General features: G+C 38.1%; 1 protein-coding gene across 4 annotated transcripts in view; it reads left to right on the top strand.

The window, feature by feature from the left end:
- MXI1 (MAX interactor 1, dimerization protein) overlaps positions 1 to 21,716 on the top strand; it is a 78,914-nt gene extending 57,198 nt beyond the window's left edge. For all 4 annotated transcript variants that reach the window (XM_055249599.2, XM_055249609.2, XM_055249618.2 and 1 more), the window contains 3 exons: positions 14,275 to 14,389; positions 15,013 to 15,184; positions 19,927 to 21,716. In XM_055249599.2, coding sequence (XP_055105574.1) covers positions 14,275 to 14,389; positions 15,013 to 15,184; positions 19,927 to 20,090 — 451 coding nt within the window. In that variant the 3' untranslated portion in view covers positions 20,091 to 21,716. The remainder of the gene's footprint in view (positions 1 to 14,274; positions 14,390 to 15,012; positions 15,185 to 19,926) is intronic.
- The last annotated feature ends 401 nt before the right edge of the window (positions 21,717 to 22,117 follow it).

Genomic DNA, 22,117 nt, shown 5'->3' with positions numbered 1-22,117 from the left:
TTTAGCAACAGTTTTACTATTTTCAATAAAGTACAATTTGGCTCCTCTCTCTGACTCTCTTCCCTTCCTCACCCTTTGCACTTTTAGATGAGATAACAAGGAAATACGTTAAAACTTTAGATTTAGGGTTTGTTTCAAACTTCCTTGATTACTTGATCTTGAAAATTTAGGATTTGTTTTGAACTTCCTTTGATTATCAATCTAGGGTGACTTGCAAATAATCGGTAATTATGCTAATGTCTCTTAACAGTCTTATATACCCCAAGATGATGTTTTCTGATTTGAAATTTTTGGTGGAAATGGGAGTTCATTTGAAGTGGTATAGTTCCTGACACTGACAGAGGACTTCTAAAGATAATTACAAATCAACTGACAAGCACTTATTAGACATTGAATGTGTGCTAGGTAATGGGAATAGGATAAAAGAAGTAGAAGTCCTGAGCCCTGCTCTGGAGGCTTATAGTCTAGGTAGAAGACAAAAGATATTCTAAGCTCCTATAAGCAGCATATAATTAAGTGCTAAGTTTTATGTGTTTGAGATGGGAGTTGAGGTAAACTCATAGCAGGGGGTTATCATGGGCTGAAGCTAATATGAACTGCTTAGACACAAGTGGTTATTCCTCTGCTTGGTTCTCTCTTGGAGTTTGCCATAATTGGCTTTTTTTTTTTTTTTTTTTTTTTTTTTTGGTTTTTATCATGTTTTCAGTATGTTTAAAAGGGCTTTCAGGAGAAATACTACATCTGAGTCTCTTTTGCTCTTTTAATCATTATGGTTGTCACTTAACTCTGGGGTGAAAGTGAACTTGCAGCTTTTCAGCATGGATAAGATAGATATAGGCCTGAGAGTACATTTGGAGAATGTGATACAACCTTCTTATTAATTTATGGTCGCCTTCCTGGTATGTCTCTGATGACAGCTAAAATACAGTGTCTTTGTTTTTTTTGAGATGGAGTCTTGCTCTGTTGCCCAGGCTGGAGTGCAGGGGCATGATCTTGGCTCACTGCAACTTCTGCCTCCCGGGTTCAAGCAATTCTCCTGCTTCAGCCTCCTGAGTAGCTGGGATTAAGGGCATGTGCCACCATGCCCAGCTAATTTTTTTGTATTTTTAGTAGAGATGGGGTTTCACCATGCTGGCCAGGCTGGTCTCGAACTCCTGACCTCGTGATCCGCCCACCTTGGCCTCCCAAAGTGCTGGGATTACAGGTGTGAGCCACTGTGCCCGGCCTAATACAGTATCATTTTTAATGGCTGTGTATTCTTTTTTTTTTTTGAGACGGAGTCTCGCTCTGTCGCCCAGGCTGGAGTGCAGTGGCGCGATCTCGGCTCACTGCAAGCTCCGCCTCCCGGGTTCACGCCATTCTCCTGCCTCAGCCTCTCCAAGTAGCTGGGACTACAGGCGCCCGCCACCATGCCCGGCTAATTTTTTTGTATTTTTAGTAGAGACGGGGTTTCACCGTGGTCTCGATCTCCTGACCTCGTGATCCGCCCGCCTCGGCCTCCCAAAGTGCTGGGATTACAAGCGTGAGCCACCGTGCCCGGCCAATGGCTGTGTTTTCTATGAAGGAGTGGCTACAATGGTTCTCCCTCTTTTTGTGGTGGCAGTGTTGGTGAATGCCCAAATGTCTTGTGAAAACAACCAAAAGCCTCAACTGGGACAGATCAATCTATCATTACCTCTGAGTAAATGAGGATACCTGAACATCCAATTCCTTAGCCCTCCATAATTTCTTAGAGGTCATTCTGTTTTGGAGTACTACTGAAGATGTCAACTTTATTCTAGTAGGCCCTATATGATGAAGAGCCTACTAACTTTCAAGATCATGTATTTCACCTTGTACATTATATTTTATCTGAGTGCTTCTCATCCTTTAATAGAGAACCCCAAGCAAGATATTTGCGTGGGAAATCTTGTGCCTTTTAAAACTTCCTGCCTGCGTTAGTGCATCAACCTGTGATTATTGATTTTTAAAAATTTTAACCTATAACCTATCTCTTATGAGCTTCCCTAAAAACTAAGGTTGATAGGGGGTTTTATGCCATTACAGAAAAATCTATGTTTCATAAAACGCTTTATTTTCTGATACTTTTATCCTGAAATAACTAGAGTAAAGCTGACCCTTTAAAATCTAAAATCAAATGAGAAAGATACAGGCTTTCTAATGTTGAAGTGTAATGGCTAAATTAAGATAAGGGAGAAACTTGGAAATTAGGAAAAGGTACACTTAGATTTCTTCATCAAAAATTATAATGACTAAAATGAGGGTGTCTATTCCCTTTGAATCTTAAAAGAGGAATTCTCAAATTAAAAAAGACAGTCTTAATACAATATGTGGTAACTATATGGGGACTTACTACCCTAATAAAAAATAGAAATAAAATCAAACCAAGTTTAGATCAGTTCTTTGATAAAATATTGCTATTGGGCTTTAGTAAGGAGATGTTAGGGGTATGTTTATGTAATATATTGGTTACTGTCATGGAGGACAGCCATCATAGTTTTTTCTGAGCCATCTGTTGGTGTCATTGTCAAAAGTGAACTCTTTGGAATTTGGACCATTGATGCAACCAAATATGTCATTTTTCTTTAGAATTGTAATGTTTGTAGGCTTTTTCCATCTTGATTCACTTTATTCCAGCCTGATTCACAATTATTCCTTTACAGAACAGCTTGTATTGGACAAAGCTGTGAAAAAAATCACTCTTTTCTAAATAAGGTTCTTTTTTTGATTAGAAATCCCATCTTTGCAGTTAAAACATTTGTAAACATAACACAATTTAGATAGAGCTGATTAACTTTTCAAGACTGCTATTTTTATAATGGAAAGGAATTTTTCTTAAAGAAGCAATTTGGTGATAGGGGCCCTTAGAACTTCCTTGAAAACAATTGGAATTTACTGCTAGGATATATTGGGTCAGATGAATGAGGGAACATGGGTTTCCTGGTTTGCAATGTTCAAGAAATATTGATATTTTTAGAAGACAATACAGAATATATGTTGGGTCTTATTTTCCAAAATGTCAAAGTATCCTTCATGTGCCTTTTGTTCTGTGACATAACAGTTGTTGGTGATCCTGAAAGATGTTTTAGAACCTTCATCCTGCGGTATCTGAAAGGAAATGTAGCCAAGATTGGAAAATTTAACCTCCATACTCTACTGGCTTCTTTAGTTGGAGTAGTGGTCAATATGTTCTTGCTGTTGGAATATACTTAGGCAGGAGAGCCACACAACCTGCCTGATGAGCAACTAAAATATTGACTGGCAATGGTAATAAAATAAAACATGTTCCCCTCCGCCTGTCTCTTCCTTCTTTTCTCAAATCCCTGGAACTGTATAGATTTTTCATGGCTGTTTTCCTGAGCTATTGATGAAATGAAAGTAATAACACTTTTGTAGCAGTCCTTAGAAAACTGTAATGGTATTGAGCTGAGGCTGGAATCATATAAAATAAATACTAGAGCTTTGATTCCTCTCTCATTTAATCTTTTCCTGGGCTTTTCTAGAGGAGAGTCAAACTAAGATTTAGACAAATATAAATAGAAGCAAGTCACACAGTGTAATGTTGCAACCCAGATATAACTTGAACCCAGTCTTTCACTTGATAAAGAGGAGATAATTGTAATTGTTGTTAATCTATCAAACACCTTTCCCTTTTCAGAAGGGTTTTAAAAAATAAAGTAGTTCTTAAGGCATGTTCACTTTCTATCTGCCTAAAAGTGCTAATCTGTAAGTGCCCTACTATAACACTGAGAAAATTTCTGCCTTATCAGAGGAGAGCATGCCCAGGATTGGTGCCAGGTGTTGTGTTATGCTAGGCTGCCTCCAAAAGTTACTCTCAAAAACTGCTCTTCAGTTGGGCCCTTTGTGGTCAGGAAAAAAAAAAAAAAAGTGATACAGTACAATGAAAGAGAGGTCAAAACAGTTAAGTAATTTAGAAATAAAAAGACATACCAAAACATTGATTCTCTATTATTATCAGGGACTATGGCATATTTTAAATTCTATGAATTTTATTTTTCCAGAGGTTGCAAATGGCCTGTAAATGCCTCAGTTATTAACAACAACAACAACACATACACATAGGCCGACAATTCCTCTTTGTTACCCTTTTTCTACCACAAATTTTATCTCCTCCTCACCAAAAAACAAACTGCATTTTGATTTTGGGAAAATTGTTCTAAAATGGGACTTTAATTCCTGGCTGGCCTGACTGGATTGGCAGATGTCCAGCAATGCCAAACCATTTGCCATCTGCCAGTACTAAGCATGGTTACCACTTTTAATCGTTTAGCTCTCTATTTCAGGTTACTCATATTCAGTACAAATTATGAATATTCGCCTTCCAGGGATGAATTAATTCTTGGGCCAGATTGTTCCTGTTCCATTTAATAAAATGTCTTTCCTCCTACATGAATATATCCCCTTAAAATGAGCCATTATACAACTCACATCTTATTAGTAGGGCCACTTTTAAAGGTGCTTTGCTATTTTCATTTTATGCTTCTAGATGAACAGCAATATTACAAAGCATTCTTTAAATGTGCCGTTTTGTGCTATGTGAGATCACCATTTTAATTCGAGATCAGTAACAGTATTTCGTCATTTCCCTCTTCCATCCTGGACAATAATTTGATATAATAAAGCAATTATACTGGGCTCTGGGTGGGAATAGAGCTGTGAGAGTTAGACTTAAACTTTTGTAGAAGAGTAGACTTAATTCTTGGATTTCGTATATAAAATTAGGTCAGTGTCTTATAGAACACTATCACTGTCTCAGATCTCACTTGCCAGCACGTAGGAAGTTTGTTTTGGTTTCAAAATGTACTTTACCCCATGGTGGCTGGCAGGGTACAATACTATTGACATCACTGTGTTTCAAATAGAAAGTTAACAAGTAGCTACTGTTGTGATTGCAGATTGCCTTCCCAGTCCCTGTGAGAGAATGCTTTTTCTTTTGGACAGCAACACTTCTCAGCCCCTTGGTACCATTAAATCAGCCAATGGGGGCTGCCAGAATAGAGATGAACACCAACAAAAGGCCAAAGAGTAGAAAAACTGTTAATAAGGCAAAAATCTTTAATCAGTTTCCAATTGATGTGAAAGATAATTAAAAAAATATTCTCTCCCATCGATGGCTAAGTTTTGACAATAGTCCAGGTTCAGAGCTTGATCTCTCTAGAGAGGAGTATCCCTTCCCTCTACCCCGACCCCTGGAAAGTTGCCAAAGGAAAATAAGCTATTTTGTATTTAGAACAAATTGCCACTGTTTTCTCCAGTGATGTAGCCCTATTTCCCAGACTTTGAAACTTGGAATACAGAAAGTTATTGTGTGACCAAAGAAGAAATATGGTGAATGAATGATCAAGTTTTTCTTTTTAACTAAATCCTTATAAACAGATAAGAGAGGGGAAGTATGCATAGAAACTAAATTTAGCACAGAATGGATGTCAAGTGAGCAATTTCTGTTAAATCACTTTGGAGATTGGGTTCCTTGTGGGAGTTCCAGTGAAGAACAAATGCCTCTGGAACAAGATTTAATTATTTTTTTTTTTCAAATGAGGCTGTCAAAAATGAAGTCTTCCTTAGTCATGAATGCAGGATAATTTAAAAAAATAGTTGTTTATATGTTCTGCACTATAGTCTTCAACTTAGCAAGCAGTCCATGGATCTTGTAAGCCTGTGCATACACTAGTTTCTCATTTATCACATGGGATTAAGAACTGTTGATTTAATTTTTTTCTTCTTTGCATTGTGGAATATTGCTTTTTAGACTTTCCCTTCTCATACCTTGGTTTTCTTAGCTGTTTCTTTTGTTTTCCTAGTCCTAGGCCCCTATCACTGTAAATACTTTGATAAAGTCATTCTGTTGTAAAAGCTGCAGTTCTTAAACCCTTCGCTTCACTATTTAAAAAGGTGTTGGCCGGTTGTGGTGGCTCATGCCTGTAATCCTAGCACTTTGGGAGGCCGAGGCGGGCGGATTGCCTGAGCTCAGGAGTCTGAAACCACCCTAGGCAATATGGTGAAACCCCGTCTCTAGTAAAATAAAAAAAAAAATTAGCTGGGCTTGGCGGCACGTGCCTGTAATCCCAGCTACTCAGGAGGCTGAGGCGGGAGAATTGCTTGAGCCTGGGAGGCGGAGGTTGCAGTGAGCCGAGATCGAGCCACTGCACTCTAGCTTGGGCAACAGAGTGAAACTACGTCTCAAAAAAAAAAAAAAAAAAAAAAAAAAGTGTTGACTCTCATCAAGAGTTAGGTTGGAGACTGTTGGTTACTCTACATGTAGACATCTTTGGTGGTATGCACCTTATTAACATTTGCTGGTGACTTCAGCTGCACCAGAAAAAAAAAAGGTTAAGAGTTCTGGCATTCATAAGTAGATGTCTCACAAATGCTGGCCTGGCATCTGATTATACTGTTTGGAGGTCCTAGTATTGATTGTTACCTCAACTTTGGTGAGTTAGAGAGTCCCAGAAACATCCACTAGAAGTATTACATCTCTCCTCCCCACTGTGTGCCAGTCATTCTGTTTATTTGAAAAACAGAAATGACTAAAAGTATGGATTCAGTCTCAATTGAAATACAGTGTGATTAGTATGAAATCAAGTATTATCTGAGGAAGGAGTACAGCAAGGATGATCTTGTGGAAGAAATTGTTTGGCCATGGCCTGAAAATGAGTTAGATGGCCACCGGGTGGACATTTGGAGAGAATGGCATTCCAGGTAGAGATATTGGCAAGTATAAAAGCACATTTGATTATGGAAGAGGTTTGCAAGGGTATGAGTTATGGGAATTGAGGCTGGAAAGGTGGTAGGCAGAGGACTAAATTATAGTCTTCAAACAGGTAAAGATTATACTACTGACAACTTGAAAAATCGTTATAGCATTTAGCTCAGTGGTATAATAAGGCACTATTGTTTACTGATGATAATTGTTATTGACTGGCACTTCATGTTCTTCATATTTCTGAATTGTAAAGACTAAATAACATTTCAGCCTATGTGGTATCTTTGTAGTTTGAGAAAGAATATGTGACTATTTTGTCATCATTAATTTACATCTCCCTTTCCTCTCTCTTCCAAATCTTCTCTCCCTTCTCCCCTGTCCCTTCTTTTTCCCTCTCCAAACCTTTGAGAGACATAATCCCAGCCATGAGTCAAAAATGATGTTCCAAAGTCCATAGTGATGTGTAGGGATTTGCTCTAGCAGTTTGAACATAGATTCCTGGAGGTCCTGGGATGTAGTACAGGTTGAGCATCCCAAGTCCAGAAATCTGAAATGCTCCAAAATCTGAAACATTTTGAGTATCAGCATGACTCTCAACAGAAATGCTCATTGGAACATATCAGATTTAGGATTTTTGGATTTGGGATGCTCAGCTGAGTATAATGCAAATATTCCAAAATCTGAAATAATGAGAAATCCAAAACACTTCTGGTCCTAAGCATTTCACATAAGGAATACTCAACCTGTCTGAAATAATATGAAATTTGAAGAGTTCTTTTAAAAACACATTTTGCATTATCTGTGTTCGTTTTTATATAGAATGTTTTCCTTCCAAATTTTTGAAAAAATTATGACTTCTGGAAAGGATAGTATAACCCTGTGGCTTCAAATATCCTCTGGCTCAGTGTTGAATACCTCTAGAGGTATATATAGCCGATGCTAAGAACTATTTATATTTTATTGAAAGAAAGTGGTTTTAAAAAGTCTCCCAAGAATAAGTAACATGCATCTCAACCATTTTAATTCTTATCTGTATACAGATAAGCACTTTCATGCTGAGGCTAACAATGTGACAGAATAATTTATATTATTATGTATTATATGTAATTTGTAGAATTTGTAACTTTATTATACCACGTGTAATATTTCTATTTGATTATTTTATAAGATACCAATTAAGAAGACTATTTAAGTGAAAGCTGCTTCTTTTTGAAAAATGAGAAGAGAGTCCCAGCTATTTTCCTAAGTTTTTATTTCTGTCATCATTGAGTCCCATGACTACCACAATCAGATTGACACTAGGGACCTGCCACTTGCCACGTTACTACCTGGGAGTTAATAGTCTGTTTATTTTCTGTGAAGTAGAGAATATATGAGTTGTAGGTGAAACATACGATTATCAAATGCCATTTTGTAGAAATAGCTTGTTTAGCTTTTTTTGTTTTTGTGAGATGGGGTCTCACTCTGTCACCCTGGCTCGAGTGCAGTGATGCGATCTTGGTTCACTGCAACCTCCGCCTCCCAGGTTCAAGTGACTCTCCTGCTTCAGCCTCCCAAGTAGCTGGGACTATAGGCGCGTGCCACCACGCCCGGCTAATTTTTTGTGTTTTTAGTAGAGACGGGGTTTCACCGTGTTAGCCAGGATGGTCTCAATCTCCTGACCTCATGATCCGCCCGCCTCAACCTCCCAAAGTGCTGAGATTACAGGCATGAGCCACCGCGCCTGGCCTTTGTTTAGCTTTCTTATTTCATGAACCGAATAAGCTGAACAGCAGAATATGATCATACATGTTTTAGTAAATAAAACTCATGAACCGCAATATGCTTTTGATATATCAGGATCCATTTTTAATGTCATTTTTCATTAGGAGAACAGGCAGGCAGGGTTTTTTGGGGGGTAAATTTGGGTTTTCAGAAGATTCTCAACACATTAAGTTTTAGAGACACTTTGGTATATAGAATGTGTAGGAAAAGTAGCTAGCTGCTGTCACGTGCAGGAGTGTGTGTCGGGAGTTGAGAAACCTGGCCACAAGCCACTGCAGCTTTGAAGAATGTGGCTCATGGGAGGACTCATTGTTCATTATGTAACATTCAGCAGAGAGGAAAATATAAGCACTGTCTCCATCACTTGACTTGCTTTCCATTTTGATTTAGTTACTTGGTAAAGTCTAGGTATCCTATAGTGGAAGAATGAAAGACAAGCAGGTTCCAGTGAAGGACCATGCCTCCAAAGGCATCAGCCAGTGGATTGTTTGTGGGGCCAGGCGGGGGTTAGATTTATTATTGTTGGACAGGGGCATTAGAGTTTTGAAAGACTACTTGAAAAACATCATCAAATGATACTCGGAGTTTGTTTCTGAAAGGGTATTCTTTCCTCTCTCTTCCCACAACAGTGTGCGCTTCCTATTATAGTTGATATACCTGTGCTTTAAAATAGCACAGCTACTAGTAGAGGCCATTTTATACCAAAATCATTTCCCTTCGTGTTCTGTGGTACATCAGTTTGGCAGTAGAGGTTACAGAGTTTGAAATCAAAAGGAGCATTGGTTCCTTCAGGGAAAAATGATTCCAATCTACCAAAATAAAAGCCAAACAGACTCTAATTGTTCTTTATCCCACAAGGGGCTTGCCCTTTTTGAAGGTGTGGTTAATTTTGATAGGACTCTTCCCTCTAACAAGGTTAGTGGCTGGGAATTACCTTTTCCCCTGGGCAAAACCCACTTTAAAATCTCATTTTAAAACAGAACTCAAAGTGTCTTTAAAAATAAAAGTACTTTGGGAACTCTTCATTCTCTAACCCCGTCCCTCTCAGCAAGGGAACTCCAGTTTTCTCACAGGGCACTTCCTGCTGCAGTACCTAATTCTAACTTTGTTTTACTATAACTCATGCTAAAATAGGAGAGGTTTCAGCTCTACAGTTTTTATTAGCTGTTCATGTGTTTTTAAAAAAGTATGTGTTAAATAAAAGTAAAGTAAATGTCCACCAAGGAGCTAAATTTTTAAAAATCAGTTTCCATTAAGTCTAGTTCTATAAATGTTTCAGTACCAGGTTTTTTCTACTTGCTGTTTGTCTAGTGTTCATCATAATATTCAGAACAGCAGCCTTAACTTTCCCCAACCTTCTTTCCCTTCTTTTACTAGAGGTGCAGGACCATGCTTTTCATGAATCGTTATTCTCTATGTCAGCTCTTCTCTCCCTTGGAGACTTGAAAAACATCATCATATGATACTTGCAGTTTTTTTCCTCAGTGAATAAGGATTTTTTTTTTTTTTTTTTGGTGGAGTCTCGTTCTGTCACCCAGGCTGGAGTGCAATGGCGTGATCCCAGCTCACTGCAACCTCTGCCTCCCGGGTTCAAGCGATTCTCCTGCCTCACCCTCCCGAGTAGCTGGGATTAAAGGCATGGACCACCATGCCTGGCTAAGTTTTGTATTTTTAGTAGAGACAGGGTTTCACCATGTTGGCCAGACTGGTCTGGAACTCCTGACCTCAGAAGATCCGCCCACCTCGGCCTCCCAAAGTGCTGGGATTACAGGCATGAGCTACCGCACCCAGCCTGTGAATAAGGATTTTCAAATCAAACCAAGCTTTTTTCTTCTATTGCTTGTCCTTTTTCCTTCCCCCGAAGTCTTACAGCACCCATGATTTGGCAACCTCAAACAGGAGGCTCTTGAGCTACCAGTCACATGAGAATGAAGGCAAGAAAAGAAGGGACCAGATGGCATCAAAAGATATGCCTTTCTAGGTCACTGGTGGTTAAGCTTGCAATCTGGTTGCCAACAGGGAGACTTACGGGGGAAAGGGTGGAGAGCAGCATCATTGAAAAGGAAGAATAATTTTGCCATACAATTGCTGTTCTAAGAATTTGCAGGAGAGAAAAAAAACTTACACATTGAGGGGAATGGATTTTTTTTTATTTAACTCTTTGCAGTTTACAGTTACAGGACATCCATTGCTCTTGGAAGGGTACATTTACCTAAGTGGCTTCTAAGGACATGTGGTACCTGTGTGCATTATTTGGATGGGACTCTCCCTTTTGGTCAGCTGCTGTTCATCAACTGCCATTAACCATTTGTTATTCTACTCTCCAAATGCCTGTTTCATTTAAATACAAAAACTTAAGGAAATGACATTTATCTTCCACAGGTACACCTCTCTCCACAAGAGCAGAGGAAATAATTCACTGTTCATCTTTCATATTAATATCGATTTTGGAGGACTGTATTTAAAAAATATGAAGAATGGCATCACTGGCCTTTGCGAGATAGCTCAGGGTATATTTTCTTGGTGTAAGCTGTATCTCAGAGCAGATGAATAATTATTTGACAATAAGTGTTCAGTAGTGGCTAATAAAAAATATCTTTTAGAGCATTCTGCCTTCCCTGTTCATTTAGGCATTTTTCAAAGTTTGGTCTGGGTACCTCCTGATTTGTCAGTGCATTGCAGATCCTCAGACAGCTGAAACTAGCTGATTATTTCCTTATAGAATTCCAGCTCAGTTGTTTTCCCTTGAAGGAGAGAAAATAAGGCATTTTAAATTTTATGTTTAAACTTGGTCCCAGTCTATAAATTTAGGTCCTTTACTTTTTAAATTACCTAGAAAATCCTCGCTTTTTCATACACAAATTCTATATTATTCAAGTCCAAAGTCAAATTTGAACCTCTTTTACAGGTCTACCTCCTCCAGTTACAGTCTCTCCATTTATTCAGATTCTTTCGATTTTATGTTTAAACTTGGTCCCAATCCGTAAATTTAGGTCCTTTACTTTTAAAATTACCTAGCAAATCCTCACTTTTTCATATACAAATTCAATATTCTTCAAGTCCAAAGTCAGATTTCAACCTCTTTTACAAGTCTACCTCCTCTGATTACAATCTCTCCATTTATTCAGATTCTGTTGTCCTTGATATCTGTATGACTCATTCAGTATGGACCAAATGAAACAAAACAGTATGTTTCTGTAGTCTTGAGTGTAAATTCTTAAAGTTAACATTTTTTTTTTTTTTTTTACTTTTCCTTCTCAAGCAAGTGTCTGGAACAGTGCTGAGTATGTAAAATCCATGTAATACATGGAATGATTAAAGAGAGAAAAAATTTTAATATGTTAGTTACTTTCATTCTAGGTTTTAGCAAGTATCACAAAACGTAAAATAGACCCACCTTTCTTTTCCTTGATGTGAAAGTTTATAGAATCATTTTGATTTTCCTTTCTTTCTTTTTTTTTTTTTTTTTTCCTTCCTGAGGCAGAGTTTCACTCTGTGGCCCAGGTAGAATGCAGTGGTGCCATCTCGGCTCACTGCAACCTCCACCTGCTGGGTTCAAACTATTGTTGTGCCTCAGCCTCCCGAGTAGCTGGGATTACAGGCATGCACCACCATGCGCAGCTAACTTTTATATTTTTAGTAGAGATGAGGTTTTGCTGTGTTGGCCAGGCTGGTCTCGAACTCTTGGCTTCAAACAGTCTGCCCACCTTGGCCTCCCAAAGTGCTGGGATTATAGGCATGCGCCACCATGCCCAGCCCATTTTAAGTTTCTTAAAAACTAAAAAATAAAAGATAATTCTTACATATACTGAAGTTTTGGAGTTAATTTGAACAAAATTGACAAGGTATTCTTGCGGTAATGTGCTTGTTAACTTTACTAGTTGCTTTGTTGAGTTTTTTAGAAGACTTAATTTAAAGCAGGAATGTCTATTAGTGTAGCTGCCAGTCTTTGTTTCCACGCTCCAGTCATATTATATGAGTGCAGTTGTTATCATATGCCATAATAATCTTAATGAAGAGTTTAAAGGCACTTTTTACTCTGGTGTTTTGTTGTTGTTGCTGTTTGTTTGCTTTTTTTTTGGTCTGCTGAGCAAGAGCACTGTGGTCACATGAGAATCCTCACCTAAGAAATTTTCCAGTTAAAAATGAAAATTTTGTTAAAGGTTCTATGCATTTGGGTAGTATAGCAGGGGAGGAAAGTGACTTTGAAGTTGTTAAATATCATTAAGGAGAATCCATTGATATACCTTTAATTTAGGGATTCCTTTATCCACACCAGTTACGTCAGGTTTCAGCCTGGACCCAATTATTAGACTTGAGGTACTGAACTCAATAAAAAAATTTGAAATGGAAATACTGTCAGACCTTTAACTATAGTTAGGTTAGTAGGTGCTAAAAGAATCTTAATTCATCAGCCAAACCTCTGACTTCACTACCCTTAATCATCCTTGCTTGTCATGACATAATTGGCTGCTTATTGCCTTCTCCTACCTCTCTTTTCAAATTGCTAGCCTTTGAGAATTTCACTTGACATTATTTCGTGTCTATTAAGAAAGAGAAAGCGCATAGTTTGGTGTGTGAATTAGCAAAACCATTTTAGTCTTCTTTCAGAGGAGAATGGAGGGTGTGTGTTTTGTTCTTGACGCAGTTAAGACAGTTACCAAAAGTTCAATTATAGGTCTTTAAGCACTAGGGGTAAACTGTGAACATATTTGTGGATTTTCTTTTCAGATATGCTGTTAACTGCTGAATTACCTTACCCCTTATGAAACACAGGACCAAAGATGTGGACCAGTATTGTTTTAGGATGAAGTTAAATACTCAGAACTCTCTCATCACCATGATCATAGTTCTTTTAGGGCACAGGGAAGGTAAATCTATGAGGTTCTCTGCTAGCATTTCTAGGAGAAATTTCCCTCGACTTTCCCCCAGGACAGGTAGATTAGAGAATGCAAAGACTTTCAGTAAGTGATTTTTGTCACCTGTTGTCCTTGTGGATTGGAGGCAGGTAGTGAGAGAGACAGAGAGAGGAAGAGAGAAAAAGAAATAAAAATTAAGCTAATGAGCTGGCACACTTAGATAGGAAGCAGGGGATTATTTTATGGGTTATTTCTGTGGCTAGAATTGACCACAGGGCATATATTTTGTCTAGCCCTACCCTAGCTGTTCACAGAATTTTGCTGTTTCTGTTGTATTGGAGTATAAGAAATCAAAATTATAAGTGAAAAGCGGTTGAATATCAGAAATTTCATATGGTTCAAACTAATATATAACAACATGTAACACACTGTAGGATGGCTACAGTTGTAGAGGTAGGGGGTGTGTGTGTGTGTGTGGGCCACACGTGCAAGTGAGTAAAAGGTGGGAGGGGGGAAATAGAAACTTGTGAGCATTTTATACTCCCTTGGGGTACCACAGCTGAAAACCTCTCCTCTCACCTGTGGTTTTAGTTATTCAAGATCAAAAACAATTGTCCTGGTATGTTTTCACACTTCCATATGAATACAGTTGAGACAGTTTATGGGGTGAGTTAAAAAATAAACCATCTTGACAGAGATTACCATTGGGGATAATAATCTAAAGTGAGTGTTGTCTAAAGAGTACAACAGAAATAGCAGAGACTGAAATGCAGCCACCCCTACCTTCTTTGACAGCGGAGAATTAGGGGTGTAATATCTATCCTATAGGCTGAATAAATGCAAATTATTGTTTATCTTAAAATAGGTTTTATGGTATTTCTAGTGAAATATCCAGACTGTGCTGATTTGACTTTTTGTCTTTCTTAGACGAGCTCATCTGCGCCTTTGTTTAGAACGCTTGAAAGTTCTGATTCCACTAGGACCAGACTGCACCAGGCACACAACACTTGGTTTGCTCAACAAAGCCAAAGCACACATCAAGGTGAGAATTTTTACTTTCAGATTTGCACAATTCACTCGGTTCTGGTTTAATTATTGGCACTGATTCCTATTCATATACATCAGCTAGTTCACCATGCCCTCCTTAAGAACTGACCTCAAGAGAAGTCTTTCTAAAAACCTATCAGCTAATCTGATGGGAACAACATAACCTGATTAAACTAAATTGTTTTGACAGCGTGGCCATTTGAAGAGCTGAGAACACTAGGAAAATAACAATTACCCTCTTCATACTCAGAAGGAAGGCAGTTGTGCCCTCTGGTGGAGATGACTTCATTTGGCTGTGTCCTTCAGTATTTTTCCATCAAATACCACACTAGAGGAAGTTTCTCTGTGGAGATTACTTTACAGACTTTTAAAAGTCCATCTTGTTCAAGTAACATAGCATTCATTACATATACACAAAAGTAAAGACAAAACTATTTTTTATTTTTAAAAATATGTATTTATATGCATTCTCATTTTGGAGGCTTTAAAAATATATTTATATATTTTATACACACTCACACATGTATATTCATTCATGTTTTCTCTGCTAAAGAAGGAATCAGTTTTATTGTTTGTATTGGACTATACACAAATGTAAAAATCATTTCATCATTTCAGAAACTTGAAGAAGCTGAAAGAAAAAGCCAGCACCAGCTCGAGAATTTGGAACGAGAACAGAGATTTTTAAAGTGGCGACTGGAACAGCTGCAGGGTCCTCAGGAGATGGAACGAATACGAATGGACAGCATTGGATCAACTATTTCTTCAGATCGTTCTGATTCAGAGCGAGGTAGGCAGCTTGCCTCTTCTCTAATGAAATACTAAACATCTCTGTATCTGGATTTAGGGAGGGTAAGTTGGGAGGCACCGTATTTGCTTTCTAGCCAGCAGTGTAACATTGTAGGTTTTATGCAATCGTAATATTGTCTAGCAGTGCCAGTGTGGACTATAAAACTTTTTTTCTTGAAAAAAAAATATATATTTATATTATAAATTATATAATGTCCCTCAATTTAGGTTTGTCTGATGTTTTCAAATGATTAGATTGAGGGTATACAGTTGGGTTAAGAAATATCACAGAAATGATGTTGTGCCCGGTGGCTCACGCCTGTAATCCCAGCACTTTGGTAGGCCGAGGCGGGCGGATCACAAGGTCAGGAGATCGAGGCCATCCTGGCTAACATGGTAAAATCCCGTCTCTACTAAAAATACAAAAACTTAGACGGGCGTGGTGGCGGGCGCCTGTAGTCCTAGCTATTCGGGAGGCTGAGGCAGGAGAATGGCGTGAACCCGGGAGGTGGAGCTTGCAGTGAGCCGAGATCATGCCACTGCACTCCAGCCTGGGCAACAGAGTGAGGTTCCATCTCAAAAAAAAAAAAAAAAAAAAAAGAAAGAAATGATGTTGTGCCCTTTTCAATCCATTGTGTCAGGAAGATACATGATGTCGAAGTTTTTATTACTGGTGATGTGAATTTTTATATGTAGATTTTAAAGTACAACACCCTTTATTTCTCTTTCCACCTATCCTAGAATATTTGTCTTTGACACAGTTAAAGAACAGAAGTCAACCAAAAAAGGATGGTTTGAATTTTACTGATCATTATTCCCAAAGCTTCCACCACATCAGGCTTCATATCACATTAAAAGATCCCAGAGGTGAACACTGGTGATTTGAAGTCTTACATTTGGAGAAAATTGCTCATGAGCTCTTTAGGATTCTAAAACATGAGACAAGTGACAGAGTTTTTTTGTTTGTTTGTTTTTAGGACTCTGATTTTTTTTGTTTTTGCCTTTTTTAAGTGGAAATTTTCAAACATACTTAGAATAGAATAATGAACTCCTGTATACCCACCATTCAGTTTGAATAGCAGTCAACTTGTTTCATCTGTTATTCACTACCCTCACCCTCAATATTTTTTCTGGAGTGCTTTAACTCAAATCCCACATAACATCATTTTGCCCCTAAATACTTTAGTATGTATCTTGAATAAATAGGATTTTTAAAAATGTAATTATAATGCTATTATAATACCCCACAAAATTAATAAAATCAGATAATCTTATTTAATATCAAATACCCAGTCTGTGATACATTTTCTCCAGTTGTCTCAAAAATGGCATTTTACCATTGGTATGTTTAAATCAGGATCCAAAGGCCACATTGCATTTGTTTGATGTGTCTTTTAAGATATTAATCTATAATAATTTTTTTTCTTCCTCCTACACCATTTTGGTAGAAACAAAAACTGGTTTCTACATAACATCTCAAAAAGACTTCTTTGGCAGAGAAAACATGAAGGAATATATAGGTATAGATCTGTGTGTGTATATGTATATATGTACGTATTTTTTTAAACATCAAGAGACTGAGTCATTTTTCTTACAGAATTTCCCACATCCTAGATTTGGCTGGTTGAATCCTCATGGTGTCATTTAACACATTATGTCCTTTATATTGACTGTAAACTGGTTGGTAGATGCAGAATACTTCATAGGTGGTGCTTTTTACTTCCTGTTATGTCAGTGTTCTGTCTAGTTGTTGTCGTACTTTTAATATTAATCAGTAGGTTCAGGTAAGGTCATTTTAATACATTTATATAAATGTATCAGCCTTTAACTCAACAGTTTTAGCAATTATTGCCCTTATTTCACTGGGTGTCATAAAATAGTGATTTTGTAATTGTGTCATTCCTCTTGTATTTATTAACTGTTTTTATCCTATAAACATTTTCTCATCAACTTTTCGGTTATCCTGAAATAAAGTTCATACAGGGAAGGTGGGATAAATGCTTGGTCTTGTTTTTTGCTTTATCAGTTTCCCAAACAGTTGGTACCATAGCAGCTTCCAGAAGTAACAAGTTTTGGTTTTAGTTTTTTGATTGTATCATGAACTCATGTTTTGCTGTACTGAATGTGTTCCAATCCATTGCAGTCATCCTTTTAAATTCTTTTGAATGCCCAAACTGTCCCAGATTTGGTGAGTAGGAGCCTTTCAAATAGTTTTTTCATCCTTTTTAACACAACCCTAGGAGTTCTTGTTTTTCTGTTTTCTTATTTTTCTATGTAAAAGTTTATTTTTGTGTGGCACTTTTTCAAGAAAAGTCTACCAGAGGCAGTAGCAAGAACCTGAAGGACATGCTACATTTATCAGTAACAGTGAAATATAGCAGAAATAACCCTGAATTAGGTATAGCAGAAATAACCCAGACCTTGGTGTCCCAGTCTTTCCTCTATTGCTAACTAATGGAAACCTCTTCTTAGGTCTTTAGGTTTTAGCTGTCCTTCCTGTTACCTCCTCCTTGTACCCACCCCAACTACCTCCAGATTTCAGAGAGGAGGGTGTATTTTCATCACTATAGCCCTCATTTTTTTTTTAGTGTTCCCAGTGTACCTTACTTTAGTGGTACCTTACCAAGTACCATCCTTATCCTGAGCTGGCAACCTCCTTTTTGTAGTGTTATAGGGGCTTTTAGTTAACATCTGTGGTACACTTGGCTAAAGCAGTTTCTCATTTTACTTTGTTCTTTTTGGGTTTAAAAAAAAATTTTTTTAAACCTATTTTTAAATTTTATTAAAATAGAGATGGGCCTTGTTGCCCAAGTGGTCTCAAACTCCTGGGTTCAAGCAATCCCCCTGCCTTGGCGTCCCAAAGTGCTGGGATTACAGGTGTGAGCCACTGTGTTGGCCATCATTTTACTTTGACTGAGTTCAGCATGCTCTTTTGGATAGTGTGTCTTGTTATTATCTTCTAGTTGTAGGTTGGATGAGTGTTCAGTGGTGCTGGGAAACAATGGCTTCTGAAGCAATACGGATATAGAGCCAATATATGAATTCATAGATTATTTGGACAGCTGCCTACATTTTAAAAACATCTCTAGAATCTCTAAAACTTTTGAAGCAACAAGCCTTTTCGAAAAGTATATTCCTGGAAATAGCTTCACCCTGTCCTTTTGGCCTCACAAGAATCCATTTTTTTTTTTTTTTTTTTTTTTTTTTTTTTTTTTTTTTGAGAGTGTCTCGCTCTGTCACCTAGGCTGGAGTGCAGTGGCGCGATCTTGGCTCGCTGCAGCCTCCGCCTCCTGAGTTCAAGTGTTTCTGCTGCGTTAGCCTCCCAGGTAGCTGCGACTATAGGCGCGCGCCACCATGCCCAGCTAATTTGTGTTTTTAGTAGACACGGGGTTTCACCATATTGGTCAGGCTGGTCTTGAACTCCTGACCTCGTGATCCACCTGCCTCAGCCTCCCAAAGTAATGGCCGCACCCGGCTGAATCCACTTTTTTAAAGCAGTTGTGATTCGTATGAACCCTTAAAAAGTCAGTGCCAAATGTGAAACATCAGGCTTTGAATTCGTTTTAAGGTAACTGAAAAATCCTGGGTTTCACTCTAGCTCTGATGGGAGAAAACAACTTTTAAACTCCTTTTTGTTTTTAACATGTGTATTGCTTTATGGATATTATTGATGATTGAATATCTAGTATTTAACAATTAAGATTTTCTTTTATTTTTAAGAGACAGGGTCTCGCTCTGTCACACAGGCTGAAGTGCAGTGGTGAGACCTTGGCACAGTGCAGCCTCAACCTCCTGGGCTCAAGAGTGATCCTCCCAACCTTGGCCTCCCGAGTAGCTGGGACTACTGGATCACCCACTATACCCAGCTAATTTTTGTGGGTTTTTTTTTTTTTTTTTTGGGTAGAAATGGAGTTTCACTTTGTTACCCAGGCTTGTCTCAAACTCCTGCGCTCAAGTGATCTTCCTGCCTTAGCCTCCCAAAGTGCTGGGATTACGGACATGAGCCACTGCGTCCAGCAACATTATCTATTGATAGCTGAGTCAAATATGTATTTGTTTTTTTTTTTAAATGTTTGGCTTTTAAGTCTGTATACTACCACCAAAATGGATCTCACTATCATCTGAAGACTTTTAAGTCTCAGGCCCTTATTTCAAGCTATATTTGATGCAAGAAAATTAAATCTAAGACATATACCTCAAACTCTACTTTATAATGACTTGTTTGACTGACTAGTTGAAGATCTTTATGATGAATCCTAGAAGTCTGTTGAACTATCTGTAGAATGGCACCACCAAAGGCCTGGATGGGTAAATTTTCTAGTTTGCCTATATTAAATTTATGCTCCTGCCCACCCTTTAAGGCGACCCTGATTAATAAACAGAACTGAGAATTAGTTTGTGGTTTAATGCAAAACAGATGTTTTTAAACCACTTGGGGGTTGGGACCTTTTAATATTAAGTACTAATTCCCAAATACGCCAAGTGCTTTAGGGAGGTCCAGACGGACTGGCGTCAAAGGACTTAGGAAATTTGCTGCCTAAATTAAGACCACCACTGTATATCAGACATTCCCCTTGGCAAAAAATATTCCTGTCTCTTCACCTTGTTCCTCTGTTCTCCAGAGATCACTGATAATAAGCTTGTTGTATAACATTTCTTATACCTCTTTTCCTCATGCTGTTAGTTTTTGAAGGTGCGCTATACTCGATAATTAATGTTCTTTTTTTTTTTTCCCTTTGGCAGAGGAGATTGAAGTGGATGTTGAAAGCACAGAGTTCTCCCATGGAGAAGTGGACAATATAAGTACCACCAGCATCAGTGACATTGATGACCACAGCAGCCTGCCAAGTATTGGGAGTGACGAGGGTTACTCCAGTGCCAGTGTCAAACTTTCATTCACTTCGTAGAACCCAGCATGACATAACAGTGCAGGGCAAAATATTCACTGGGCCAATTCAATACAAACAATCTCTTAAATTGGGTTCATGATGCAGTCTCCTCTTTAAAACTAAACAAAACAAAACTATACTTGAACAAAAGGGTCAGAGGACCTGTATTTAAGCAAATACTTAGCAAAAAGTGGGGCGGAGCCTCCCAAGGAGAACAAATACTCAGAATATTCATATTGGAAAAATCACAATTTTTAATGGCAGCAGAAAACTTGTGTAAAATTTTCTTGATTTGATTGAAAAGAGGACATTGGAGATGTCATCCTCTTTCTCTAGTTTGCTCATACTACATTTAGTAGACACATTTAAGGATGGGGTTATGAACCCTTTCTGAGCTTTATGGTCCTAAAAGCAAAATAAAAACTATTCAAATGAAAAGACAAGAAAATCAGGTATTAATCTTGGATAGCTAATGAGCTATTAAAACTCAGCCTGGGACAGTTTATCATGAAGCCTGTGGATGATCAATCCTTTATTATTTTTTTTTTAAAAAAGCTCATTTCATGCTCTGCAAAAGGAGAGACTCCCATGAAGCCTTTTGAAAGGGATCATCATGCAGCTCAGCTTTCTGTTGGATTCCATGCTAGGCAAGCTAACCTTATCCTGCATTGTTAGCACTAGGGCACCCAACTGCCAGCTCTCCATCCTGATGCCCTTAGGCCACATGGGAGCAGTCCATGCATGACAGCCTCTATCCTACAAGGCCTATGAGTATGGATTGGGGGGCCAGAAGGAAAAAGCTCCACGTGCCTCTGCGTCTGCGTGGGTCAGAAGAGTTGTGCACGCAGATTAGCAGGCCAAGGTCTGAGCCACAGCAGCATTTTTATTTCAGATTTTGATAACTGTTTATATGTGTTGAAAACCAAAATGACATCTTTTTAAAGCTTATCCATAAAAAAAACATAGATGTCTTTTATAGTGGAAAAACACATGGGGAAAAAAATCATCTATTTTGATGCAGCATTTGATAATGATAAAACACCTCACACCTCACTCTTTATAGTGCACAAAATGAATGAGGTCTGGGCTAGGTAGAAAAAGGGTCAATGCTATTTTTGTTCTTAGAATCATTACCTTTTACCAGCTTTTAACCATCTGATATCTATAGTAGACACACTATCATAGTTAACATAGTTAAGTTCAGCACTTGTCTCATTTTAATGTAAAGATTTGCTTCCATTTTCCTACAGGCAGTCTCTCTCTTCCTCACAGTCCCACTGTGCAGGTGCTATTGTTACTCTTACGAATATTTTCAGTAATGTTATTTTCTTCTAAGTGAAATTTCTAGCCTGCACTTTGATGTCATGTGTTCCCTTTGTCTTTCAAACTCCAAGGTTCCCCTGTGGCCCTCTCCCTTACCCTGGGAAGGCCTCTTGGAGACCTTACCCCTGGCTGTTTGGACTTTGTATACTTTAAATAATTTAACTACCCTTAATTACTTAAAAAAAAAAAAAAGCTTTATGATTTTCATAACTTATTGCTGATTTTAATGGATTGTTAATTTCAGTCCTGTAGTTTTATTTTATGTTTAGATAGGGCTGGGCAAGGAAAAAGAAAATAAAGACAACCATATTTAGCAGTGCAGTTGAGTTGTGTGTTAATGTTAGACTATCCCTTTGTGAGTGACACTTTAACAGCATTCACTGCTTCTATATATAGTGTACCATCTTGGTCATACATTACGCCTCAACATGTTCTTGTGCTCTTCCTTTTTGCCTCCAGAAGTTTTTCCTTGATTGTGCTATGTTTCAGTTGGAAGAAATTCTTTGAAATAGATGTGAGTGAAAAACTGCATGCCTTTAGAAGCCCAGTATCAGAACTTGCTACGTTTCAGGTGCTAGGGACTTAATGAAAAACATGACAAAACAATTCATTTTTGTGGCCCAGGTAAATTATTTCTGGTTTCATTTATAATTACTACTGGCTGAGTCAAGATGTTGTCTCTATGTTTGCTTACTCTTGATCAAGTGTGAGACAGTTTGAAG

This window comes from Symphalangus syndactylus, chromosome 2, assembly GCF_028878055.3.
Source record: "Symphalangus syndactylus isolate Jambi chromosome 2, NHGRI_mSymSyn1-v2.1_pri, whole genome shotgun sequence".
In the NCBI taxonomy this organism is placed as follows: domain Eukaryota; kingdom Metazoa; phylum Chordata; class Mammalia; order Primates; family Hylobatidae; genus Symphalangus; species Symphalangus syndactylus.
This window is presented reverse-complemented; position numbering and strand designations above follow the sequence as displayed.